Source organism: Oncorhynchus nerka, linkage group LG4 (genome assembly GCF_034236695.1).
Source record: "Oncorhynchus nerka isolate Pitt River linkage group LG4, Oner_Uvic_2.0, whole genome shotgun sequence".
Lineage (NCBI taxonomy): Eukaryota > Metazoa > Chordata > Actinopteri > Salmoniformes > Salmonidae > Oncorhynchus > Oncorhynchus nerka.
The window spans coordinates 56757149-56784666 of NC_088399.1; the positions used below are offsets into that span (position 1 = coordinate 56757149).

At 43.3% G+C, this 27518-nt stretch overlaps 2 protein-coding genes across 5 annotated transcripts; one reads left to right on the forward strand and one right to left on the reverse strand.

The window, feature by feature from the left end:
• Window positions 1–1406: 1406 nt before the first annotated feature.
• Window positions 1407–14013, reverse strand: LOC115128235 (zinc finger DHHC-type palmitoyltransferase 3). Of its 4 annotated transcripts, none has more exons than XM_029657912.2 (8): window positions 13602–14013; window positions 13460–13482; window positions 9257–9591; window positions 8729–8853; window positions 6209–6305; window positions 5208–5289; window positions 4678–4808; window positions 1407–4308 (listed from the first exon to the last, which is right to left on the reverse strand). In XM_029657912.2, exons 3-8 carry the CDS (start codon window positions 9560–9562, stop codon window positions 4150–4152), a joined length of 900 nt encoding a protein of 299 aa, XP_029513772.1. In that variant the 5' UTR covers window positions 9563–9591; window positions 13460–13482; window positions 13602–14013; the 3' UTR covers window positions 1407–4149. The 4 variants fall into 4 exon arrangements, with proteins under 4 accessions (XP_029513772.1, XP_029513771.1, XP_029513773.1 ...); XM_029657911.2 differs by having other exon boundaries at window positions 9257–9594; XM_029657913.2 differs by lacking the exon at window positions 13460–13482.
• A 1115-nt stretch (window positions 14014–15128) lies between these two features.
• Window positions 15129–24729, forward strand: exosc7 (exosome component 7). The gene is made up of 8 exons (XM_029657914.2): window positions 15129–15236; window positions 15436–15537; window positions 15665–15759; window positions 15873–16038; window positions 19777–19847; window positions 19995–20118; window positions 20284–20439; window positions 24569–24729. Exons 1-8 carry the CDS (start codon window positions 15180–15182, stop codon window positions 24671–24673), a joined length of 876 nt encoding a protein of 291 aa, XP_029513774.1. The 5' UTR covers window positions 15129–15179; the 3' UTR covers window positions 24674–24729.
• The last annotated feature ends 2789 nt before the right edge of the window (window positions 24730–27518 follow it).

Genomic DNA, 27518 nt, shown 5'->3' on the forward strand with positions numbered 1-27518 from the left:
GAGCTTAAAAGGGTCGATCAGTTCAAGTAGGAGTTAGCAGTATTGAGATTTAGGTAGTTGAGCGTTCTGCTTTAAAAGAAAAAAGGTGCACCAAATCAGAAAGATATGGTAACGTAAACTCGTACATCGCCTTGGTCCGTACAATTGCCCTTATTTGAGCGCCCCAAAAACGTAATACTTCCAGATCAACTGTAATGTCAATACCATTGTAAAGCACAATTTCTCCCCTTTCCAACAAAATCAATTACATGACCTAAACGCTGCCCGTTTCTGCATAATTCAACAAGGCAATGAGCCCCGTCGGGTCTTTTTAAAAATGGCGGGTGGGGAAGCTAAACTCATGCGTGGTAGTGAGGAGATCTGTCCAACTTATCGCCTCTAGAATGTAAATAAAACACTATAAAGAGTTTATATAATGTGTCATTACATACCTATTTGAAGGTTTGTGTCGAATTAGAATCGGGTTTTTAGGGCGGTGCTAAAGTGATCTTAGAAGTAAACAGCGGCTTTGAGAATGATGATCGCATGCAATGATGACGCAAAAAATTAGTAGGTATCCCTCCGCCTTACCCCTGTCACTGTCCATTTCTTGTTTCTAAAGGATGAGAGAAGTGCTACACCTGGTGAAGAGAGATTGTAAGACAGAAATAGTTGCTTTAATGCGTGCTTGACACTTCACGATGTAAAGGAGGGTCCGTTTTTTCTCCAATACTATAGAGCCATTACCATGTCGATCAACGCTTGAATAGAAACCTAGTTCACACCTCCGATTTTGACGTCAACACAGTCCCATTAGCTTTCTTTGTAGCCTCGTTTGAATGTTGTGGTTGCGCACATTTGTACGGAATGGGGTGAGTTTACGTTAGTAGATTTGATTGAAGAATCTTTAACTTTAAAGTCACCTATTCAATAAAAAAATTAACTGCTTAGAAAAAGTGACTGTCCGGCCTCTCGAGTGGAGCATCGCAGTACTTGAGGCATCACTACAGATCCGGGTTCGATCCTGGGCTGTGACACTGCCGTCTGGGAGATCCATGAGGCGGCGCACAATTGGCCCAGCATCGTCTGGGTTGGGGGAGGGTTTGGCCGGCCAGAATTTCCTTGTCCCATCGCGCTCCAGCGATTCCTGTGGCGGGCCGGGCGCCTGCACACTGACTTCGGTCGCCAATTGTATGGCGTTTCCTCCGCCACATTGGTGTGGCTGGCTTCCGAGTTAAGCGTGCAGTGTGTCAAGAAGCAGTGCTGCTTGGCAGGGTCGTGTTTCGGAGGACGTGTCGCTCTCTCCCTTCTCCTCTCCCGAGTCAGTACGGGAGTTGCAGCGATGGGACAAGACTAACTACCAATTGGGGAGAAAAAGGGGTCAAAACCAACAGATAAAGGTGACTGTCGTGATAGTGTCATGCTGCTTTAGTGACTTCAAAGTTGATTTTATTCTTCATAATACATTTTTTTAAATCTATAAAATGTGGTCCATACACATTTCAAATTACACCCATGCTGTGCAAATGCACTCTGCATTCTCAATTACGAGAGAAACATTTTTGTTTGATGAATACATAACCATTGTGTTCATTCAGCATGGCTTTGACAGTCTGTAAAATGCATTTTCACAAAAGGCATATGTTTCTGAAAGTTTCCCTGTGGCCTCAATGGTACATTCCACCATAAGCTGTACAAAATGATATGCAGGGAGGGTGAAAGAGTTCAGAGATTCCTCATTCATAAACCAGAAAATATGGCACCAAAAATATTCTACATGAGTTCGGCTGTGCCCCAAATGGCACTCTATTCCCTACACAGTACACAACTTTTGACTAGAGCCCTGTGGGAATAAAGCCCCATTTGGGATGTAGCCATTCTGTTCATCACCAACAGCAAATACTCTTTCTATAGTAAGGCTTCTGAACACACGATTGATTGTGTGATCATTTTCTCACAGACAAAGGCTTTTTCACTGAAGTATCTGCTTTGAATGAAGCTTGTTTGTTTGCAATTGGCCTAGAGCCAATCTAGACTGTCTCTAGGAGACCGGTCTGTGCCTTTACATAATGTGTGAACTAGTTAGCATGGTCCACAATGTTCTTTCGGGTTTCAGTGCACGTTTCACTGGCCTAAATGTCATCACCAATGTTTGTGTCTCGCAAAGCTTAGCTCGGTCAGATTCGTAACCACAAATGTCAAGCCGATAGCCTGTTTTGATATGACATTTAACAAATTCCATTTAGTGAACACAGGGGAATTACACATAGCTGCAGGCTTCTGTTCCAAAACGTTAAATATTATGTACATTTGATTTACCAGTTGTATAGTTATTCCAGTGATCAAATGAAAATCTCAGAGGGCATTACACTACAGAGCTACAAAAATATCTTTACCCAACTGCCATTGTGTACTGTCCTATAAGTAAACATTTGGGGGGGGGGTCAATTTGAGGTGTTGTGAGCGGAAACTTGAACATTGTGAGAATTTTGTGCAAGTTCTGACACGCGATTACAGGGAATACTGAGGTGGAACCCTTAGGTTTTAGACAGTAACCTATTGCTATTGTGGCTATTTCAGCATAATGTAGTCCTACCAACAAAACCAATGGAGCAAATCCCATAACATTTTCAGATAGAAATCAAAAGCAATTTCTATGATATAGCCTACAGTAGTCTATATGTGGTGTTCAATGCAGGCCTACATTGCATGATACCTTTAAACATTTTTACATTATGAAGGGTTTGACATTAATTAAAATGACTTTTTACTTGGTCTGTAACACCATGGGCCAAATAGGTGATTGCATTGTATGATGCAAGAAACCACTTTTCAAATAATTAATTATTATCATTCAGTGAAATAGACAATGAAGACTACCCCTCTGCCTATTGGCTCATTTCCTTATTCAAGGCTGTCTCAAAATACAACACTGCCCCTTTAATTAAAACACACACGCTTTTTACCTGACTAGTTTTTCAAAAACAGCTTAAAGGGGCTGATATAATTAAGCAATAAGGCACGAGGGGGTGTGGTATATGGCCAATATACCACAGCTACGGGCTGTTTTAAGCACGACGCAACGTGGAGTGCCTGGATACAGCCCTTAGCGGTGGTGTATTGGTCATATACCACAAACCCCTGTGGTGCCTTATTTCTATTATAAACTGGTTACCAACGTAATTAGAGCAGTAAAAATACATGTTTTGTCAAACCCGTATACGGAATGATATAGCTGTCAGCTAATCAGCATTCAGGGCTCGAACATCCCAGTTTATAATGTTGATTCGATCACAGAAAAAACGTTGATCTATGTAGTGCAACCTAATGGGGTGAACTCGGTGAAGTTCAATCTCTGGAGTCTGCGCGGCCTGGCATTTCTTCTGTGCGGCAGTCCTGCAGGAGGTGAGCAGCCGCGCATGCCTATAAGGCAAAGACTCTGCAGCTTGCAGCAACAGATTTGGCTGTTCTAAACAGCAAATGTAATGCCTTGTGGGTCGGTAGCACATCAACAGCGTGGCCTGGCACCAAAGGCTATAGCTTATACCATAAAGCATACTTTATGGAAAGGCTGAGGTACTGCAACATTGGAAGAGAAAATATGCCTACTGGAACTGATCGTTTTCGTCCACTGAAAAGCCAATCCGAATTCAGGTCATGCGTTTGCTTTGTTTAGGCCTAGTCCTCAAACGGGACATGAACAAATACAGGAAATACTGTACGTTGGGTTTAAGAGTGTCTACCCTTTCTATCCCAAAGGTAGAGCCTAGTTTATAGCCACGTCAGATTCAGTCTCTGGCTAGGTTACATCAGTAAGTGCTCTCTTTCATGTTAAACGTGAGAGAAGCAGAGACTCATTTTACAGTTGATGGTTTTGCAGGGCTTGGCTGTGATTGTGAACAGAAGGGAAAATAACTTGTTTTTCATACAGGTATCAAAATCAGCACCGGGCAAAGAAAACTAAAATAAGTGACAAGTATTAAAAACAGGCAGAAAGATGTTTTTCACAAAGAAGACCCTGAAATTTAAAAATGATTAAAAACAGAAAAGGAGAAGAAGTGTCAAGAGTTAATGCTCAGGCGGTGGGAACACCTTCGCCTGTACGCATCATCAGTCCGCACCCTGAAAGACAGGCTGGTAGCACGGGTGCTGGAGCTTGGCTTCTTCTTCTCAGACAACGTACTGGTAATAGTCTGCCTTCCCGTGGTCGGGGGTTGCAAAGGGACTTAGCCAGGCTATGGAGAACGGATGGCCAAATACCACCCTCATGTTCATCCACTTTGTCCTTTTAACCCATCTTCTCTCCTCCTTTTTCAACTGCTCTATGCCCTGTAGATAAGATCCAACAGGCAAAACATCAGAAGGAGACCATGTGTCTCAAAATAATCCTGGCTACTTATACATCTTGGGGATGGTTCCATCAAGAACCTGAATAAAGCTATGTGCAATCTGGATCTAGTAACTAAGCAGCATGGTTGGGGCCAATTCCATTTCAATTCAGGAAGCAAACTGGAATTCTAATTCCAATTGTCCTCAACGCTTTTCTATGACAAAAAATGGAATTGGAATTCCAGTTGACTTCCTAAATGTTCAAATGGAATCAACCCCAAACCTGCTGAGCAGCGATGGTTAAGAAGGAAGAGAGGAGCATTGAGTGGGGGAGTAAATGGGAGCTGGTGGCGTGTTCTGTTCACTTACCGTCTCATCGGTACAGATGGAATGGACCTGGGTCCCAAACATCACTGAGGTGAAAATGAGGAAGAGGAGTCCCTCAAAGCAGAGGAAGATGAGGAGGATGACGGTCGCAGGAGGAGAGAATGTACTGCACTCTGGGGAGGGCCGAGGGAAGAGAGGAGAAGGGAGAGAAGAGGTTTAAACTGGAGGGCACTGATAGTCTGGAAGCTGAGGAGAGGGGTGCTGGGTTCCTTCTCATCAGGTAAGTATTATCTTAGGGGGCAGGAAAGGAGAGACAAAGGTTGATATCCTGTATGTGGCATTGACCAATTAAGTCATGCTTTAACAAAGAGAGAGTCAAAGGAGAACAATCAGGGTACTGGAAAGGAAAACATGATACTTATGAAGTAGTGGAAATAAATAATTGCAAATGGAAACCACAACACTAAATCCATTAAATGTGTTTCTCTGTTGCGGAAGAACCACGCAAAGTTAAAAACAGTATGGTGGATTTGACAGAGAAGGCTAACATAGCTGAACAGCATGGTACTCACTCGTCCAGTCTGACTCGAAGCAGAAGATAAAATGGAAGGCAACCATGACCAGGGCATGGAGGGATATCAGTGCAATGTACATCTGAAGGGAGACAAAAATTACATCGCATCAGCTAACACAGTAGTAACACTACATCATTTAACCATGCAGTGCTCTTATTTTGAAAAAGTATTTATCAGAATTCTGTCAAGATTGTGTACATTATTATGGATACAGGTATCCTATGTGTATTTGTTTTCTCTCCTTCAGCCCTAGTCACAGGTTTCACTCATCAGTCGCCAATCAGAAGACACACCTGCTCCTTTTCCCTTACCCAATCACATCCCCCTTGGTTTAAAAACCCACTCGGTTGTTTTCCCAAACACTCTGTCCGTCTCTCCCTCCGGATAGAGATCATCTCTCTTTTGTTTTTGCACCTACATGTCACATTTGCCCGTTATTATGTATTGTAATATTGTGTATGACTGTTTGTTTGTTGGTGGGAAAAGGGGATACCAAGACAAGTCGCCCACGGGCATACATTACCCGTAGGAAAACATTGTCTAAGAACCCTAGTTAGAACTGGGCGGACCACCCACTGTATTTCATTGGTCAGTTAGCTAGCTGTGCTTGAAGGTAAGCTCAGCCCTTTTCCACCCCATTACCGTGTGTTTGACAGTAGATTTAGGTTGTCTGTTGTTATTAGTTTTCACTGTTATGATTTGCATGACATATGTTATGGGTCTCTTTTCCATCTCCCCCTAGACTGCAGGGCCAAAGGGGTTCGTAACATCCATAATGGAATAATGTGTTGTCTTGATGAATGTGGGCGAGAGTTTGCAGGTCTGTAGGAGGACATTAGTCAGCATTAACTGTAAGGTAGGAACACATTAGTCAGCAATAACTGAAAGGTATGATTGCTGAGACAAGTAGCAACATCTCATGTGAGGGAGTCAATAACAGCTTGTTGTGAATGTATGTTTGCGTAATAGCCAAGTAGCTCGAGGCTAAAAACACTCACTGTGAAAAGCACAAAGAATTTCTGGTTCTTCTCTCCTACGCAGTTGTTTACCCATGGGCAATGGTGGTCCATCTTCTTGATACAGCGTTTACACACACTGAGAGGGGCACACACAAGGACATGACAGCATGGAACAGCCACATAGAGAAAGAGGCCTGGAAATATGAGCCAAACCGTGACCTACTACACAAGCTGCTCCTTCTGGAAGCATGAAGACCAGCCACAACGCCTAGTTAATTAAATCCGGCAATTCAGAACACGCACACCAACACAGCAGAGTGAGTGGAGAGATACTCCACTCCTTCTAGCCACCTTCAGCTGCATGTCTGCGCCCCAAAGGGCACTCTACTCCCTATAAATGGTGCACTATATAGGGAATAAGGTTACATTTGAAACAAACATGTTGACATTTATGGAGGTGAGAGATGGGAATAACCAGCTGAACTGGACTCTCCCATCACACAGGGGAGTCACAGCGGAGACATATTATTTAAGGTAGCAGACTGACAACTCAACTCTCTGCCATATGGAGCTGCAATATGCTCAGAGGTGTTCTGATACCATGGTATTCTCTGAAGGTGGAACAAGTGTTACAGTATGGGGTCATGATATTTATACTATATGCTTGAGAGGGGTTGTTGCTATGTACTTTTTTCCAATTCCTACTTCAACTAATCCCTTTTTGTTTTAGCCATTTCCGTCCCCTTGAAACTATGTTAAAGCACTTCAAAGTCTGGGGAACAACTCCTTAGCCATCCAGTAAGTACCAGTGGGTATAAGTAATGCAGCTAGGCTGAGGCTAAACAACATTGTCAGGAGAGAACATTAGAATAAAATAAGTGGAACGGGACAGACCAGACTGCAGCAGTCCTGTACTGTACCTGCAGTGGTGAGCTCTGTCAGGCTTTATACTGCAGCAGTCCTGTACTGTACCTGTAGTGGTGAGCTCTGTCAGGCTTTAGACTGCAGCAGTCCTGTACTGTACCTGCAGTGGTGAGCTCTGTCAGGCTTTATAGGCTTTAGTCCTGTACTGTACCTGTAGGCTGGTGACTGTACCTGTAGTGGTGAGCTGTCAGCTTTAGACTTAGACTGCAGCAGTCCTGTACTGTGGTGAGCTCTGTCAGGCTGGTGAGCTGGTGAGCTCTGTCAGGCTTTATACTGCAGCAGTCCTGTACTGTACCTGTAGTGGTGAGCTCTGTCAGGCTTTAGACTGCAGCAGTCCTGTACTGTACCTGCAGTGGTGAGCTCTGTCAGGCTTTATACTGCAGCAGTCCTGTACTGTACCTGCAGTGGTGAGCTCTGTCAGGCTTTAGACTGCAGCAGTCCTGTACTGTACCTGTAGTGGTGAGCTCTGTCAGGCTTTAGAGCAGTGCAGCAGTGGTGAGCTCTGTCAGGCTTTACTGCAGCAGTCCTGTACTGTACCTGTGTGGTGAGCTCTGTCAGGCTTTATACTGCAGCAGTCCTGTACTGTACCTGCAGTGGTGAGCTCTGTCAGGCTTTAGACTGCAGCAGTCCTGTACTGTACCTGCAGTGGTGAGCTCTGTCAGGCTTTAGACTGCAGCAGTCCTGTACTGTACCTGCAGTGGTGAGCTCTGTCAGGCTTTAGACTGCAGCAGTCCTGTACTGTACCTGCAGTGGTGAGCTCTGTCAGGCTTTATACTGCAGCAGTCCTGGACTGTACCTGCAGTGGTGAGCTCTGTCAGGCTTTATACTGCAGCAGTCCTGTACTGTACCTGCAGTGGTGAGCCTGTCAGGCTTTATACTGCAGCAGTCTGTCAGGTGGTGAGCTTTTTATACTGCAGCAGTCCTGTACTGTACCTGCAGTGGTGAGCTCTGTCAGGCTTTATACTGCAGCAGTCCTGTACTGTACCTGCAGTGGTGAGCTCTGTCAGGCTTTATACTGCAGCAGTCCTGTACTGTACCTGTAGTGGTGAGCTCTGTCAGGCTTTATACTGCAGCAGTCCTGTACCTGTAGTGGTGAGCTCTGTCAGGCTTGGCAGCAGTCCTGAGCCTGCTGGTCTCTGTCAGGCTTTATACTGCAGCAGTCCTGCAGTGGTGAGCTGTACCTGCTGTAGTGGTGAGCTCTGTCAGGCTTTATACTGCAGCAGTCCTGTACTGTACCTGTAGTGGTGAGCTCTGTCAGGCTTTAGACTGCAGTCCTGTACTGTACCTGCAGTGGTGAGCTCTGTCAGTCCTCCTGTACTGTACCTGCAGTGGTGAGCTCTGTCAGGCTTTATACTGCAGCAGTCCTGTACTGTACCTGCAGTGGTGAGCTCTGTCAGGCTTTATACTGCAGCAGTCCTGTACTGTACCTGTAGTGGTGAGCTCTGTCAGGCTTTATACTGCAGCAGTCCTGTACTGTACCTGCAGTGGTGAGCTCTGTCAGGCTTGATACTGCAGCAGTCCTGTACTGTACCTGTAGTGGTGAGCTCTGTCAGGCTTTATACTGCAGCAGTCCTGTACTGTACCTGCAGTGGTGAGCTCTGTCAGGCTTTATACTGCAGCAGTCCTGTACTGTACCTGCAGTGGTGAGCTCTGTCAGGCTTGATACTGCAGCACTTGGGACATTTGTAGACCATCTGACCGGGCTTGAGCTGCAGGCTCTCGATAAACTCCTTGGTCGCATTCCCTTTAGGCACCGCACCCTGGGAGAGAGGCACGGGTTAGGACAGGGGCAGTCATTCATATCTGAAACCTATCTGAAAACAAGAGTTCTCTACAAGCAGGTTTTCTAGTGAAGACAACTTATTTCTAGACTGAAAGCACTGCATTCGACAGTTTAGCCTGAGAGTCCAGTCACTGACTCACTGGGTGCGTCCCAATAGTATCTCCTTTCTCCTGAAGTGTGTACTCGTTCACCACTGCCCACAAATCAAATAGCATTGGATTGGTGGAGGCATGGGCTAGTAAGAATATCCCCCATATTTTTGATTCCAGTCATTTCCTTTCAAATCAGTGAAGGAAAATGATCATGTGCATGCTTGGGGGGGTAATTGGAACAAAGCCACAGAATCACTGAGACAGACAGACAAAGCCAGCCAGACTAACCGGGTCTGTGCACATGGCCCGGGCGTGCGAAGCCAGAGCGAGGAAGGCGAGGGTACTGAACAGTGCCCCGTTGATTAGACTATAGAGCAGGTTCTTGGCGGGCAGCAGCATGACGAAGAGCACCACGAACTCGGCGTAGAACACCAGGCACCAGGTGATGACGCCGCACGCGATGCCGCAGCAGTCGCGGATGAACCACATGGCGTCGGAACTGGGGCGGGTCGGGGGAGGGGCGCAGTGCTCGGGCTGCAGGTAACCGGCTTGCCTCTCGATGTCCCTGCAGCGGTGCGCCGGGCTCTTCTTCATTCTAGAGCGGATGCAGCTCTCTCCGCATGCTGCTGAGAGAAGGGTTTGGATGGTTAGGAATAGGCTACAGATGTAGGTGTCAACGAAGTGATATCGGATGTGCCAATGTTGCAATGCATTTTCTATGTTGTTGGAATGCGCGGTTGTTGTAGTGTAAATGAGAAACTACAGGTGTATACAGAAGTGATTAGGAAGTGAAGTGTCAATGTTGCATTGACTGTACAGACACTATTGTTGGAATGTGGTCCGTTTCTGTTATTTGTTGGAACGTGGCGTTGTAGCCTGAAAACAAATGTTTGACTGAAAAGGCTAGAGACCTGGTGTGTTGCATAATCTAAACTAATCTGAACTATGGTGATGGAGCAACGTTGACATGCAATTCAATCATCTGTGCAAACAGACAGTAACGGACAAAGGGAGTGAGAGGAGACGGCGCATGAGCGTTTGAAGTTCCTGTTAGTCTGTTTAACGATTGTAATGCAAGTCAATTACCCTGGTCAAAATGTCTCTGTGGTCAGTTTTGGCCCACGTTTAGTAGAAACAGAATGTCAGGGTACTAAATATAGGCATATATGTCAAAACATACGAAGAAAAGTTCACAAAAGCTGAGTATTCACTGCCTTTTCAAATGTATTTATCAATCAAACGTATTTTATAAAGCCATTTTTACAAAAGCAGTTGCTACAAGGTGCTTATACAGATACCCAACATAAATCCCCAATGAGCAAGCAATGCAGATGTAGAAGCACAGTGGCTAGGAAAAACTCCTCCCTCTGAAATCTGGCCTACAAGAGATCAGAATTACATCCATTGATGTGGCCAATTCAATCTCACTTTTATGATTAAGCCACACTAGCTTAATTGAGCTTTAGCCTATCGGCTTTGAGGGGAACCCTGGTCCAACTGACATTCCTGCCAAAACTGTTTTCATATCATGTTTGTAAAAGCCCACTATTCAAGCATCCCTAACAGCCAGGGATATAGGCCAGTGAGTAAGTAGCCTCATAGTGACAATCAACCTGAGATAAACACATTACTGCACACACAAATGCACAAGCCTACACAGTGCCCTCCCCCATCCTCTGGTTGTCTCCAATATACACTACAGACTACAGTATTGTAGCCTGAGTAGTGCCTAGCGACAGACTCTGGACAGTCTGCCTACAGACAACAGGATTAGAGCCCACCTGCTGTGTTAGTGGGCATGAAGTCCAGTCTGGCCATGGCTATCACTTTCCCCACTCAGCCCAGACATTACCATCTGCTGCTGATAGCCTGAATGTGCTAGCATAGCAGTAACGGCATCTAGCTAATTCACTGGGTCAGTGTGTCACTCTCTCTCTCACAGACACACACGCACAAACTACAACACTCCCATCCTGCAAATTGGGCGTAGCTAATAGCCAGAATGCAAGGATCCCTCTGTGGATTTGATAAGCGCAGGTGTAGAATGTTTGTGTTAGCCTAGTTAATCATAAAATCATGATGCATATAATTTGTTTTGTCAAACAGCCAACAAATGGAAGGCCTTTGCTGTTATCCATCAAATGAAATATTCAGTTTGAGTCATTTCTGGTAGAACTTGCTTTAGACAAAGGAAGTGGAATGCTAATATCTCCCAGGGGTTGTTCCACGTCATTTCAGCAAGCCGTGACACCCACCATCTCATTGTTCTGAAATCATTTCTATAGTCAGAAACATGTAAGGTTAGCATTCCTGAAACATTATTTTGCTGAAATATAATGATTAAGTAGATTAAATTAAGTAGATTGATTGCCCCCAAATTGGCCATTTTAACTTATAGGATTCATAACATTCAATAAATATAGTACCTAACATCTGATTTAGACCAAAACATTTTCTAACAATGAGTAAGACATGAGGAATCCAAATAAAGTCAAAATCCACCCACCACTCCAATCCCACCCCAACGAGTATACAGTATCAGTTCTCCATGTCTGACAAGTAGTATGGAGCTGTGGCTCTGAGTATTGTTTCCTCGTCTTATTTGATGTATTCTCAGTTAATTTGGTGATGTTTCCCCCATGTTCAAAGAAATGAGTCATTGAAGTGGTTAGGTTTATGTCCCATCATACATACTGATATTACAAGGTTCTGACCACTAGATGGAAGAGGACCATCTAGTGGTCAGAACTGGGTAATATCAGGACGCAGGATGGGACACAAACCTAACAACTTTAATGACTCATTTCTCTGAACAGGGGGAAATGAGTATTTCCTAAATATTGGTGCATTACGGTAATGATAAGCAGGTTTCAGTAATGAGTGTTTCAGTTTGCCATTGAAAAACTGTACTGAGATCTATTAGAGATTGAGTAACCCAATACATCATCAAATTGTGTCACTTGTTAATCCCAAATTATTTGCATAAAACAAAATCTGATCTTAATGCAATTGACTAAAATATCCCTTATTTTATCATAAGTACTGTAATTGTGCATGTATTATCAAATGTCAAAAGTGGACTTAAGCGTAAAAAAAAGCCTATTTTTAGACAAAGTAATTTCTCAAGTCTTTCAAATGTATTTAAAATGAGACTGTGCCATAAACTAGGCATCTTAGTATTCAGAATGATAGTTGATTGTTGCAGATGCATAATGGTTTTCTAATTCAATTTACTACTGCTATGGTTAACTGGTTTCTGAGAATCACCCGGTGGGTGTTGAAATCCTCTTTCTTGTGCTTTTTGAGGTGGAACAACCCATAAGTGAATCCATGTTGACAGATGACTGAGCGTCACTCTCGTAGAGTGAACAAAGCTAACAGTATCTCTTGTACAACATCATAAATACTGTTTCATAGAAACCCATTAAGTCAGGAACGTCACAGAAACGTTGCACTATATCATCTCTTAATGCTTCATAAATCCAGTGACACAATCTGTTACCAAGGACAATGCTACTAATGAAGTCACTATAGCTACTATGGCATTTGTACACATAAGCCAAAGCACTGTCAAGAAAAACACTTCCAAGCAAAAGCGTCGATTATCTATTATCTGCTAAATCAATGCTCTTTTGTGGTTGACTGGAAGGGGGAGTGAATAAACTACTGTTTCACTGAATGACATGCTGCTGTTACTCTGAATGAACTGATTTGACTTTAGTATCATCTTTGTCTTACAGCAGAAAGTACTTTTACAAAACTGCCATTCTATTCTGCCGTTCGAGGCAGCAATAGTTTTTATTTTTTATTTATTTAACTAGGCAAGTCAGTTAAGAACAAATTATTATTTACAATGAGGGACCGCTGAATGAGACATCCGTTTAATACATTATTTCTAGGGATGCAGGACGAGCTGCTGCTTGGATGCCTCCAAACAGTACAACTGAGGAATGATTGGTAGACACCGAGGCAGAGACCACGGGAGGATGGGAGTGGAGATGTGTCTCAATAGGTCGAAATAGCAGTTAACAGGCTGATGAGACTTCCGTTTATAACCTCTGCTGGCAGTCGCTGTCTGTGACATGAGATACTGCTGGCAGCTGAAAAGATACTGCTAACCTAGCCGAAAGGCCGGCAGATGGCGATATTGATCTGGTATTGATAGTCCTAACACTATCTATTTATTTAGAACAAACACCTTACACTGAGTGTAATAGTAAGATGACAAATGGAATGAAACTGGTCTTTTGATCAGTTGACCCTCTAAGTCACAATCACTGTTATTGAGCTAGAATAATATGGTTCATTAGCTAATGCAACAAATCTCGATTCTGCTGTCAGATTCAGAATATAATGCGAGCTAGCTTGGTAGCTCCAATGATCAGCATGGTTTCACCGGTTTTATGACTTTACTTACTTAGTTAGTTAGTTAGCCAATTTGGTTAGTTTAGCTAGGCAACGGTAGAAACAACCATGCTGATTTCAACTCACCTCTTTCCTGGTTGAGGAAATAGCTTTCAGAGAAGAGAAACGTTACTCGGTTTGACAGTCTGGCACGCAAACGTCAGCTAGGTAACGTTTCACCATTCACAACAGTAAATCGTAGCTGATTGTACCAAGTTAGCTAGCTTACGTTCACTAGCTGGTTATCCTTGCTAGCGTGGAGGTAGTTAGCAGTACCCCTTGTTGGGTCTCACTATTCACGCTTGACGTATCGAGTCCATCGTTAAACTACAAAACCACTTCGTTTCAATATTTCCTGTGATTCATTTGTCCATAAGTGCAGACCTAACGTTACTAGTTCGGTGGGTGGATGCCTGTTTCCCCATTACTCAATATAGAAAGAGCTCTCTGGTAAGCAAGAAAAGATCTGAGGAAAAACAGGAAGTGCCCTGCCTTCCATGCGCAAGACTTCAGTGCGCTCCAAAGGTTATCTGGCGTTCCAAGCACCTGAAGATGCCCCAGTATATTTGTTGCCTCTGCAAGCAGATCTAGGAACAGATTTGCCTACCCAATCCCAAACTCAATCCCAAAGAACTGCATCTAAAAACCGATGCAGGATATTAGTGTAGCTAATGTCCCAAAAGCCGGCAGATGGTGATATTGAGTCATTTTAGTGTACCGTCCAAAGCGAATGTATGCAGCTGGCTATTTAGCCTATAACACTTATCCTCCATGGACCAGTTTGTACATAAATCGAGTCTGAATGGAGAATGTTTTAATGGTGAGAATGTGGAAAATATGGGTACTTTCTTTATGAAACACATTTTCCACCACCATGTAAGAGTGGCTAATGGTACTTCCTGATGATGTGCCACACTTTCATCCAGGGGTAAACAGCATACTGCTGTTACTTGATTGGCTGAACACCATACACCCAGGGTTGTATTCATGACAGAAACATTTACCATTTAAGAACCAAACAGAGAAAACAGAACGAAACGGGGCGGGATCTACCTGAATTTGTTCAATAGAAATTCTCGTTTGCGTTTTCTGTTTGGAGTAAACGGTTTGCAACAGAATCAGCATAATGATTATACACCCCAGGACGAGCATTCATGGGCATTAGCCGCTCTAGCATGGTTATGGAAAGTGGTGTTTCATAAGGAAATTACGCCAATTTCCCCTGTTTTTTTCTCACCATTAAATCGAGTTGAGTAGGAAATCGACGCTGTTGCAACCTGAATGGAGAATGTTTTATGTTTGAACCGGTCCACGGAGGGATACAAGTGTAGCCTGCTACATGGGCTTCCTTTGGACGGTAAGATGAAATGACTCAATAACGCCATCTGCTGGCCTTAGGGCTATTCATCTAACTCAATTTAAACTCCAACTGCACTACAAAGTAGTCTTTTGCAAAATATCATCCGTCGCCTACTTTTATGTAATAACTATAGCTATTTGTTAAAACAGCAGTAATCAAAGAAATATCGATCTTAAAATACCAATGAATGCATAACAAGCTAAATCATTGACATGTTATCTCAAAGGCTATAAAGTACAAATTCAAACAGTCCAAAAACACACACAATTCGGGGCATTTGAATCGAATGGTAGAGCTGTGTTGATTTGTACACTGATCCAGCAACATTCTGGATAGTTTTTCTCCACTGAGGTACAATAAGAAGCTGAGTTTTATCTGTGCCTTTTTGCCGCTCGTTGATGACGTACACAGCGGAAGAACACATGTGGTATTTTAGTGCAAGGCATCATGGCTACTGTACAAGTCAGTGAGGCTGAAAAGGTGTATATTTTGCATGGTGTACGGGTAGGTGGTATTCTGAAAGATATTGCTACATGCTCTTGTTCAGTTGACCTTTTTGCGTGAATTCATTGTTTTATGGCTAGCTATCTTTCTTTACCACAGCGAAAGGCATCCTCTTGGCATAGCTAGCTAACAAGCTAACGTTAATGCCAGAATGTGACAAGATGTTGTCCTTATGTTCTATGGTAATTTTTTTCACCAGGATGACTTACGGGTTGATGGACGAGGATGCGAGGACTACAGACACATGGAGATTGAGACAGACATGGTGTCAAATACAGATGGCTCAGCCAAAGTGACACTGGTAATTTCAATGCTCCTTGCAAAACAATGTGGCACATCAAAAAGCTAACACCGTGGGATCTGACATGTCAGACAGTGAGATACATTTATCATATCCCTGCATTCAATATATGTCTTGTCTCTTGCAGGGGCATACAGATGTGCTAGTGGGAGTCAAAGCTGAAATGGGAAAGCCAAGGCCCATGGTCCCAGATGAAGGCTACCTGGAGTTTTTTGTTGATTGGTGAGTGCATTGTTTTGCTTGGAGTACAGTATAATTCTAATATGTCGGACACTGGTGGTAGTGTTGTAACAAGTCATTTATGATGAATCGCCCTCTTCTTGTACCGCTCCTAGCTCTGCCAATGCCACACCAGAATTTGAGGGTCGGGGTGGTGATGAGCTGGGCATGGAGTTGAGCAACACCCTGTACAAAGTGTTCAACAACAGATACAGTGTGGACCTGAAAAGCCTCTGCATCAGCCCAGGGGAACACTGCTGGGTGCTCTATGTGGACGTGCTGGTGAGTGACTGACACGGCTACCATCCTCAAAAGTAGAGGTCTTAACAGGTTCTCAAATGGATCTGTGGCTTTCCCACCCGACGTGATATGCATCAATTAATTATAAAACAAAACATTCCGAATGGACCCAAGGACAGTCAGACCCGTTCCGAAAAGGCCTGTGTACAAAACACACCCGTGCCGTTCAGAACTGAGTAGAAAGGGAGAGAAGGAAACCTCCGACCTGGTGCTACCATCACCCTCAACAAAAGAACGGTATTGGCCAAATGATCCACAGTTACATGTCCTTAACTGCCTATAACAAATGACCAAAAAACTATTTGTTTCGACGTGTAGCATATTCAAAACTTCATAGCCTGTTTTATTGGTTTTTACTTTCCTAAAACAATAATTGTCGACCTCACGGTTCAGATTTTGGAGATTTGAGCGCTTATATATATATATATTTTTTTTTAAATATGAAAGAAGAGAAGCTTAGGCCTTAGAGAGACCGATAGAGAGAAACCGGCTCCGTTTTCCCAACACCACTGCATTCTTTATCCTTGTCAGACAGGCTACTACTGCTATACAGGTAAAGGTGTACAGAAGGAGGCAAATTCGTTAATTTTCAATCAGATTGTTATGTATTTTTTTTATAAAGATAAGCATTACATTGTTCGATGAATAAAGGGGGAACTCGGGTAAGCCTAAAATATTCTTCCTCACTGCAAGTTCAACAGCAGGTGTCAATTGAAGCTCTGGTGCCAGGGGCGGACTTAGTGATTTGGAGGCCCCAGGCGAGGGCCAGTCTGATTGTCCAACAAATCACTTAAAAAAATAGGTCACTTTTACATGTTCATCCAAAATAATTCCAGCATCCGAACAGTGCACTGTGCACCTGCCAGCTTCTCTTCAAATCGCAAGTGGCTGAAACTACTGTATCTCACCGGAGAAAGCACCTGAGCGAGCGAAACGGCACCCCTCTCTCTGTCTTACTATATGTAGCCCATGTATCTGATTTTTGTCTGGCCCACAAATTGTATTGCATGCTATACTCTTTTTGGCCAGACAGCATCGATACATGGGCTACACATGCTTATCATTTGCCTTGACGATGGTAGCAGTATTATCAGCAGCACCACTCTTTTTACAAAATAAATGCGTATTGTATACCCTTAGAGTCTAAGGGCCCGGGGCTGGGTTTCTCCTAAGCTAGCCTCTTTGACAACCAGGCTTCCTTAATACAGGTACGCCTGGGGAGGTTTGTGGTAGAAAAATTGCTAAAAAGGGTGGAGACGCAGTGTAAATCAGAGACCCCCCCGCTACATGTCAAACCAATGAAATGCCTTGCTTGGGCGGAGCTCCAATAGTGCTCACTAGATTAGTGTCGTAGGTGCAACAGTGTGTGCAGATTATTTTTTACAGTCTATGATGGGAAATCGCTGATTTAAAACCTCAGCAAATGTTGGCGAATGTCGATTTTTGTGTATAGAGCACACTTCTGACAAGACAGATTCATATTTTCCCTCCGGGTGTTCTTTCATTTTCTACAATGTTGCAAACCAGCGTACTGAATAACTCCGCAAAATGTCCCTCCCGGTCTGAAAACAGTGTCGAACCTAACACGTAGCACAAACAGGCGTGTGTGTGTGTGTGGGGGGGGGTTAAAATGTAACATCCAATCAAAATCTTGCTGCTGGGAGACAACGGACCATTCAAACTGTTTTTGCAATTCTACAGACCTCCCAACGGAGGCGTGACAGCGATGTGATTTTGGAGGTATTGCAATGCTACGCTTCTACTAAGCTAAAATATGGAATTGTTTTAAGATGTTCATATCAAGGATAAGTTGGCTATCTGATTTAGAATTTTAGGACTCTTGTAGGTATACTTTTTTTTAAAGGAAACATTGAATTTGGCCTAACTGCCATTAGCCCATAGAAGTACATTGAATAACAGATTCATACATGGGGGGGGGGGGGGAGACACAATCACAAATTTAATCAAAAGGAAGAATGTTTTGAAGTGTCTGTCCTATATCTGAGAGAGATATGGGAAAAAATGTAACCAGTTTATAATAGCAGTAAGGCACCTCGGGGGTTTGTGGTATATGGCCAATATACCATGGCTAAGGGCTGTATCCAGGCACTCCGCGTTGCATTTACATTACATTTAAGTCATTTAGCAGACGCTCTTATCCAGAGCGACTTACAAATTGGTGCATTCACCTTATGACATCCAGTGGAACAGTAGTGCATCTAAATCTTTTAAGGGGGGGGGGGTGAGAGGGATTACTTTATCCTATCCTAGGTATTCCTTAAAGAGGTGGGGTTTCAGGTGTCTCTGGAAGGTGGTGATTGACTCCGCTGTCCTGGCGTCGTGAGGGAGTTTGTTCCACCATTGGGGGGCCAGAGCAGCGAACAGTTTTGACTGGGCTGAGCGGGAACTGTACTTCCTCAGTGGTAGGGAGGCGAGCAGGCCAGAGGTGGATGAACACAGTGCCCTTGTTTGGGTGTAGGGCCTGTTGCGTTGTGCTTAAGAACAGCCCTTAGCCGTGGTATATTGGCCATATACCATAGCCCCTCAGGGCTTATTGCTTAAGTAGTAGACCTTAAGTAGACCGTTCGGACACTATAGACGTTTTCATGACAAGACTGAATTTCGAGATGTCGCCAGGTCTGACAAACACAGCTGTAGTTCTGCCACCTTCCGCTGCAGATGTGGAATGCCGACATCAGCAGATGCGGTGGATTGAAGTGCAACCATGTAAAAATAAAACAAACTCTAGCTTTAACAGACAGATTTTGAGTATGATTGTTTTGGTTATTTATTGTCTCGAGGAGCATGGGGGTCCACCAATAATATATAAAGCAGCAGTCAAAAGTTTGGACACCTACTCATTTAAGGGTTTTTATTTAGTTTGGACTATTTTCTACATTATAGATTAATAGTGAAGACTTTAACTATGAAATAACACATGGAATCATGTAGTAACCAAAAGTGTTACACAAGGTTTTTCCTATCCATGGTTTGAGTGCGAGTAGCCCCTATAACAGGCCTACCAGTAATTCTATTTTTATTGCTACAAATACAGCATTACAGTTGGAACTTCATTAGGTTGAAGAAAATGTCTCAGAATGAAATAAAAACACTTATTGCATAGTTAAAGACCTGGTTTAAACCTTCACAAACGTTTTGAACATGCTAGGCCTATATTGCAGCAATTACCAACAAAGGCGAGTTCCCACTGTAGGCCTACAAATGACAGCAAAAGGCTAATGATATTTATTTTACAACAGGTCTACTTGAGTAGAGGTGCGTGGGTAAAGTCACTGGGGAAGTCGAGCCAGAAAATGTAAAGGCATATTACAATATGGGTTATGATAATTGCATTGTTTGCTCTATAACCTGTTAGTTCATATACTGTACCTTGCGACCGTGATATATATATATATAAGGCCTAAAAAGACAGTGGCAGAATACATTCAACCATACCTTTGTTTCATCACAAAACCCGGAGAGCGACCTCTGTCTAGTGAAGTCCACAAAACAGGAAAGAGAAGAGCTTTGACTGAGCTGAGCGGGAGCTGCCCTCCGTAGGGCTGGGTGGGCCAAGAGACCAGAGGTGGCAGGAGTGTTCGGGTTGGGATGTAGGGTTTGCGCATAGCCTGAAGGTAGGGAGGGACAGTTCCCCTTGCAAAGTGTAATTGGTCTCTTTTATTTGTGTGTGAAGTCATCACTTTTTATTTTGTTTCTCAGCTCCTGCAGTGTGATGGAAATCTTTTTGATGCCATCTCTGTTGCAATTAAAGCAGCTCTCTTCAATACAAAGTAAGGTGCTAAGCTTCAGTTACCACTTTGCTCATTAAATTGCAATAAATAGATGCTGTGATTTCATAGTCTGTCCTACAGAGCTCAAACAATAGAACATCTAGTCCTGAGTCAAACACTTTCTTCGCCTTCCCTCTCTCCCAACAGAATTCCCAAAGTGCACATCTCTGAGGATGAGGAAGGAGGGAAGGAAATAGAGCTGTCAGATGACCCCTACGACTGCATGCGACTCAATGTGGAGAACGTTCCCTGCATCGTGACCTTGTGCAAGGTGGGTTCTGTCATTCACATGGCAACACCTGCTGAGATGGTATTAGTGTATCAAATCACATCATTTACATTAGTTTAGTTTAGACAAAGGATAGTAAAGCTGGATGGTTTAGTCCACAAATGATGGTTATTCACATATTATTTGTGTGTCCTCGTCTCACTCCAGGTGGGTCATAGGCACGTAGTGGACGCCACGCTGCAGGAGAAGGCGTGTTCAGTGGCCAGCCTGATCATCTCCGTCACACACAAGGGGACGGTCACCTGTGTCAGGAAGGTGGGCGGGGGCAGCCTGGACCCAGAGAGCATCTTTGAGATGACCGAGGTGAAATAGGATGCCTGTGCCCTTTTTCATACCATCCGTCCTCACCCAGGCAAACTTATTAGCATAGAATGTTCAGTTCTATCAAATTTTAACCTTATCAGCACATCAAAGTTGGTTACACAATTACACCTTTTGTGTAGAGGAAATTCATTAAGTGTGTGAATGTACAGTTTATTTTGTTTGTGAATGCATTGTGCAATTTTCTTTTGCATTTGCAATGCAGAGTATTCAGACCCCTTCCATTTTTCCACATTTTGTTACGTTACAGCCTTATTCTAAAATAGATTTTTTTTTAAATCATCAATCTACACACAGTACTCCATAATGACAAAGCGAAAACAGGTTTTTAGACATTCTTGCAAAAATTTTAAATAAATAGACAAGTATTCAGCCCCTTGCTTGTTCACATAATGATTAAGATCCTTTGCTTTGAGCACTGAAATTGAGCCCAGGTGCATCCATTGATAATCCTTGAGATGTTTCTACAACTTGATTGGACATGATTTGGGAAGGCACACACCTGTCTATATAAGGTCCCACAGTTGACAGTGCATGTCAGAGCAAAGACCAAGCCATGATGTCAAAGGATTTGTCAGTAGACCTCAGAGACAGGATTGTGTTGATGCACAGATCTGGGGAAGGGTACCAAAACATTTCTGCAGCATTGAAGGTCGCCAAGAACACAGTGGCCTCCATCATTCTTAAATGGAGGAAGTTTGGAACCACCAAGACTCTTCCTAAACGTGGGCACCTGGCCAAATTGAGCAATCGGGGGAGAAGGGCCTTGGTCAGGGAGGTGACCAAGAACCCGATGGTCACTCTGACAGAGCTCCAGAGTTCCTCTGTGGAGATGGGAGAACCTTCCAGAAGGACAACCATTTCTGCAGCACTCCACCAATCAGGCCTTTATGTTAGAGTGGCCAGATGGAACCTCTCCTCAGTAAAAGGTACATGACAGCCCACTTGGAGTTTGACAAAAGGCACATAAAGACTCTCAGACCATGAGAAACCAGATTCTCTGGTCTGATGAAACCAAGATTGAACTTTTTGGCCTGAATGCCAAGCGTCACGTCTGGAGGAAACCTGGCACCATCCCTATGGTGAAGCGTGGTTGCAGCATCATGCCGTGGGGATGTTTTTCAGCGGCAGGGACTCTGGGACTAGTCAGGATTGAGGGAAAGATTAACGGAGCAAAGTACAGAGATCCTTGATGAAAACCTGCTCCAGAGTGCTTAGGACCTCAGACTGGGGCAACAGTTCACTTTCCAACAGGACAACGACCATAAGCACACAGCCAAGACAACGCAGGAGTGGCTTCCGGACAAGTCTCTGAATGTCCTTGAGTGGCCTAGTCATAACCCGGACTTGAACTTGCTCTAACATCTCTGGAGAGACGTGAAAATAGCGGTGCAGCGACGTTCCCCATCCAACCTGACAGAGCTTGAGAGGATCTGAAGATAAGAATGGGAGAAACTCTCCAAATACTGGTGTGCCAAGCTTGTATCGTCGTACCCAAGAAGACTTGAAGCTGTAATCGCTGCTAAAGGTGCTTCAACAAAGTACTGAGTAAAGGGTCTGAATACTTATGTAAATATGATATTTCATTTAAAAAAAAGTTTCATATACTAAAGATTTATGCGTGCATACACACACACACACACACACACACTACCATTCAAAAGTTTGGGGTCACTTTGAAATGTCCTTGTTTTTAGAAGGAAATTACTTTTTTTTGTCCGTTTTAAAATAACATCAAATTGATCCGGAATACAGTGTAGACATTGTTAATGTTGTAAATGACCATTGTAGCTGGAAAATCCTTTTTTTTTATACATAAAAAAAAAAAAAATCTACGTACAGAAGCCCATTATCATCAACCATTACTCCCTTGTTCCAATGGCACGTTGTTAGCTAATCCAAGTTTATCATTTTAAAAAATCATTAGCATAACGCTTTTCCGATTTATGTTAGCACAGCTGAAAACTGATTAAAGAAGCAATTAAACTGGCCTTCTTTAGACTAGTTCAGTATACGGATCATCAGCATTTGTGCGTTCGATTATAGGCTCAAAATGGCCAGAAACGAATCACTTTCTTCTGAAACTCGTCAGTCTATTTCTTGTTCTGAGAAAGGCTATTCCATGCGGGAAATTGCCAAAAACTGTAGATCTCATACACCTTCACAGAACAGTGCAAACTGGCTCTAAACAGAATATAAAGAGTGGGAGGCCCCGGTGCACAACTGAGCAAGAGGACAAGTACATTAGTGTCTAGTTTGAGAAACAGATGCCTCCCAAGTCAACTAGCAGCTTCATTAAATTGTACCCGCAAAACACCAGTCTCAACGTCAACAGTGAAGAGGCGACTCCGGGATGCTGGCCTTCTAGGCAGAGTTGCAAAGAAAAAGCCATATCTCAGACTAGCCAATAAAAATAAAAGATTAAGATAGGCAAATGAACACAAACACTGGACTGAGGAACTCTGCCTAGAAGGCCAGCATCCCGGAGTCGCCTCTTCACTGTTGATGTTGAGACTGGTGTTTTGCGAGTACTATTTAATGAAGCCGCCAGTCATTTACAACATTAACAATGTCTACACTATTTCTGATCAATTTGATGTTATTTTAATGGACAAAAACAAGAATTTCTAAGTGACCGCAAACTTTTGAACTAACAGTACCAGTCAAAGGTTTGGACACACCAACTCATTCCAGGGTTTTTCTTTATTTTTCCTAATTTTTGTAGAGTAGTGTTGAAGACATCAAAACTTTGAAATAACACGTATAGAATCATGTAGTAACCAAAAGTGTTAAACAAATCTAAATATATTTTGTATTTGAGTTTTGTCAAAGTAGCCACCCTTTGCATTCTCTCAACCAGCTTTACCTGGAATGTTTTTCCAACTGTCTTGAAGGAGTTCTCCAACTCATCCCAAACCATCTCAATTGGGTTGAGGTCAGGTGATTGTGGAGGCCAGGACATCTGATGCAGCACTCATCACTCTCCTTGTTCAAATAGCCATTACACAGCCTGGAGGTGTGTTGGGTCATTGTCCTGTGGAAAAACAAATGATAACGCAAATCAGATGGGATGGCATATTGCCGCAGAATGCTGTGGTAGCCATGCTGGTTAAGTTTGCCTTGAATTCTAAATTAATCACTGACCGTGTCAACAGCGAAGCACCATCACACCTCCTTCTCCTTGCTTTACGGTGGATGTCCTCTCACCTACTCTGCCTCCACAAAGACACAGCGGTTGGCACCAAAAATCTCAAATTTGGACTTCTCAGACCAAAGGATAGATTTCCACTGGTTTAATGTCAATTGCTTGTGTTTCTTGGCCCAAGCAAGTCTCTCCTTCTTATTGGTGACCTTTTAGTGGTGGTTTCTTTGCAGCAGTTTGACCATGAAGGCCTGATTTCACGCAGTCTCCTCTGAACTGTTGATGTGTCTGTTACTTGAACTCTGAAGCATTTTTATGGGCTGCAATTTTTGAGGTTGGTAACTCCTAATGAACTTGTCCTCTGCAGTAGAGGTAACTCTGGGTCTTCCATTCCTGTGGCGGTCCTCATGAGAGCCAGTTTCATCATAGCGCTTTATGGTTTTTGTAACTGCACTTGAAGAAACTTAAAGTTCTTGACATTTTCTGGTTTGACTGACCTTCATGTCTTAAAGTAATGGACTGTCGTTTCTCTTTGCTTATTTGAGTTATTCTTGCCATAATATGGACTTGGTCTTTTACCAAATAGGGCTATCTTCCGTATTCCCCCTACCTGGTCACAACACAACTGATTGGCTCAAACGCATTAAGGAAAGAAATTCCACAAATGTAGTTAAGAAGGAGCACATGTTAATTGAAATGCATTCCAGGTGACTACCTCAAAGCTGGTTGAGAGAATGCCAAGAGTGTGCAAAGTTGTCATCAAGGCAAAGGGTGGCTGCTTTGAAGAATCTCATTCAAAATACATTTTGATATTTTTAACACTTTGGTTACTACATGATTCTATATGTGTAATTTTATAGTTTTGATGTCTTCACTACTCTACAATGTGTTTTTTTTTTATAAAGAAAACCCTTGTGTATATCTATTCAACACTAACATATTCTGATGCTCTGTTGTGTATCTCTACAGACAGGGAAACGGGTAGGGAAAGCCCTCCACGCCCCCCTCATGGAGCTTCTGCAGGAGGAGGAGAGTCTGGGAAAGAAGAGACAGAAAGTGGGCTTTCTTGGTTAGCATCACTGTTTTTGTAAATGTTTACTATTCTAATAAAGCATTTTATTTGTACAGTCTTTTTCCTTGTCTGTTTTCAGAGAAAAGTATGAAAGGTATTTATTTAAAGACTCATGTAAGGAAGACATTGCATGTCAAAGCAGGGAAATTCTGAATCACCAATACAAATTGTGTATGAGTATTTTGAACAGGGTCTTCTTGGCATTCAAATGGCTCCAATAAAAACTAAAGCCCCTTACCTTTTGAGTCTTCTAGGTTGGCCAGGATTTCAGCATTAAGTGAAGTTAATATATTTTAAACTTAATGTTTTTCTGTAATTGAGTAGATACAACTCTGAAAGTCCTATTGTCCTTGCCATGTGTTAGTGTCATCAGAAAAGCACAAAGTGCACAGCTGAAAGAGATGTGAGACTTGACCATTTCCACTGCGTAAGAACCCTGGCCTGGGGTGTCTGCGCTGCCTGAACCTCTGTGGAAGAGCTACCACACAGCCTCTTGGGTGTAACCCATTCTCCAAGGACTAGAACAACCATCTCAGTGACTACATCCACCAGCACATTGGCCCATATGAGCTAATCTGGCTGGACATCAGCGACATTGTGACTGAAGGCAAATGGATGGACCAGGCAGGCAACAGCATCCTCTACAAGAACTGGAACTCTGATTCCAGATCCCCAAAGTTAAATAGTTCCCAGAACTGTGCCATCCTCTGAGACCATTGGTGGGAAATGGACAAGACCCGTCAAGAGGAGAAGGCCTCTGTCTACGAGTATCATTTCTTTTATCTGCATTTCCCATGCTTAAGTTATTTTTTGTTGCCTACCAAAAAAAACACATTGCTTTAAACCCCTGAATTTTGGACCTTTTCTAGAGCCAGACAAAAAGAACAGGTGAAACACTGGTACATGGAGAATTCTTTGTAAAGTATAATGGAGTGGTTTCCTGGACACAGATTAAGGATTATCCAGGACTAGGATTAATCTGCATCCAGGAAACTGCCTCAATGACACATTTTCATGTGAATTTGCATATTGTTTTGTACATGTATGAAATCCTTTTAGTAAATTCCTATCTAATTTACAATTGTTATTTCAGAGAGCTAGCCTTTGAATACTTATTTGTTTTATCACAATGTCTAGGCTGATATTAACTGAGAAATATGAAAACCGAACTACACTACTGAACAAAAAATGTTTTAGGGAATGTTCATTGAACAGTGGTTAATATACACTGCTCAAAAAAATAAAGGAAACACTAAAATAACACATCCTAGATCTGAATGAATGAAATATTCTTATTAAATACTTTTTTCTTTACATAGTTGAATGTGCTGACAACAAAATCACACAAAAATTATCATCAATGGAAATCAAATTTATCAACCCATGGAGGTCTGGATTTGGTGTCACTCAAAATTAAAGTGGAAAACCACACTACAGGCTGATCCAACTTTGATGTAATGTCCTAAAACAAGTCAAAATTAGGCTCAGTAGTGTGTGTGGCCTCCACGTGCCTGTATGACCTCCCTACAACGCCTGGGCATGCTCTTGATGAGGTGGCGGATGGTCTCCTGAGGGATCTCCTCCCAGACCTGGACTAAAGCATCCACCAACTCCTGGACAGTCTGTGGTGTAACGTGGCGTTGGTGAATGGAGCGAGACATGATGTCCCAGATGTGCTCAATTAGATTCAGGTCTGGTGAACGGGCGGGCCAGTCCATAGCATCAATGCCTTCCTCTTGCAGGAACTGCTGACACACTCCAGCCACGAGGTCTAGCATTGTCTTGCATTAGGAGGAACCCAGGGCCAACCGCACCAGCATATGGTCTCACAAGGGGTCTGAGGATCTCATCTCGGTACCTAATGGCAGTCAGGCTACCTCTGGCGAGCACATGGAGGGCTGTGCGACCCCCCAAAGAAATGCCACCCCACACCATGACTGACCCACCGCCAAACCGGTCATGCTGGAGGATGTTGCAGGCAGCAGAACTTTCTCCACGGCGTCTCCAGACTCTGTCACGTCTGTCACATGTGCTCAGTGTGAACCTGCTTTCATCTGTGAAGAGCACAGGGCGCCAGTGGCGAATTTGCCAATCTTGGTGTTCTCTGGCAAATGCTAAACATCCTGCACGGTGTTGGGCTGTAAGCTCAACACCCACCTGTGGACGTCGGGCCCTCATACCACCCTCATGGAGTCTGTTTCTGACCATTTGAGCAGACACATGCACATTTGTGGACTGCTGGAGGTAATTTTGCAGTGCTCCTCCTGCTCCTTCTTGCACAAAGGCAGAGGTAGCGGTCCTGCTGCTGGGTTGTTGCCCTCCTACGGCCTTCTCCACATCTCCTGATGTACTGGCCTGTCTCCTGGTAGCGCCTCCATGCTCTGGACACTACGCTGACAGACACAGCAAACCTTCTTGCCACAGCTCACATTGATATGCCATCCTGGATGAGCTGCACTACCTGAGCCACTTGTGTGGGTTGTAGACTCCGTCTCATGCTACCACTAGAGTGAAAGCACCGCCAGCATTCAAAAGTTACCAAAACATCAGCCAGGAAGCATAGGAACCCAGAAGTGGTCTGTGGTCACCACCTGCAGAACCACTCCTTTATTGGGGGTGTCTTGGTAATTGCCTATAATTTCCACCTGTTGTCTATTCCATTTGCACAACAGCACGTGAAATGTATTGTCAATCAGTGTTGCTTCCTAAGTGGACAGTTTGATTTCACAGAAGTGTGATTGACTTGGAGTTACATTGTGTTGTTTAAGTGTTCCCTTTATTTTTTTGAGCAGTGTATATACAAAATAAAAAAATAAAAAGTGATTATAATATTTTCGTACTGAGGAC

Excerpts from the sequence above, each read along its gene's own strand:
- LOC115128235 (XM_029657913.2), bottom strand. The coding sequence starts at position 9,562 with ATGAAGAAGAGCCCGGCGCACCGCTGCAGGGACATCGAGAGGCAAGCC. Across the intron at positions 5,290-6,208 it reads AATTCTTTGTGCTTTTCACA|ATGTACATTGCACTGATATC; the intron begins GTGAGTGTTTTT and ends GTCTCCCTTCAG. Across the intron at positions 4,309-4,677 it reads CCATCTGTACCGATGAGACG|GGCATAGAGCAGTTGAAAAA; the intron begins GTAAGTGAACAG and ends TCTTATCTACAG.
- exosc7 (XM_029657914.2), top strand. The coding sequence starts at position 15,180 with ATGGCTACTGTACAAGTCAGTGAGGCTGAAAAGGTGTATATTTTGCAT. Across the intron at positions 15,538-15,664 it reads GCTCAGCCAAAGTGACACTG|GGGCATACAGATGTGCTAGT; the intron begins GTAATTTCAATG and ends TGTCTCTTGCAG. Across the intron at positions 16,039-19,776 it reads TGCTCTATGTGGACGTGCTG|CTCCTGCAGTGTGATGGAAA; the intron begins GTGAGTGACTGA and ends TTTGTTTCTCAG.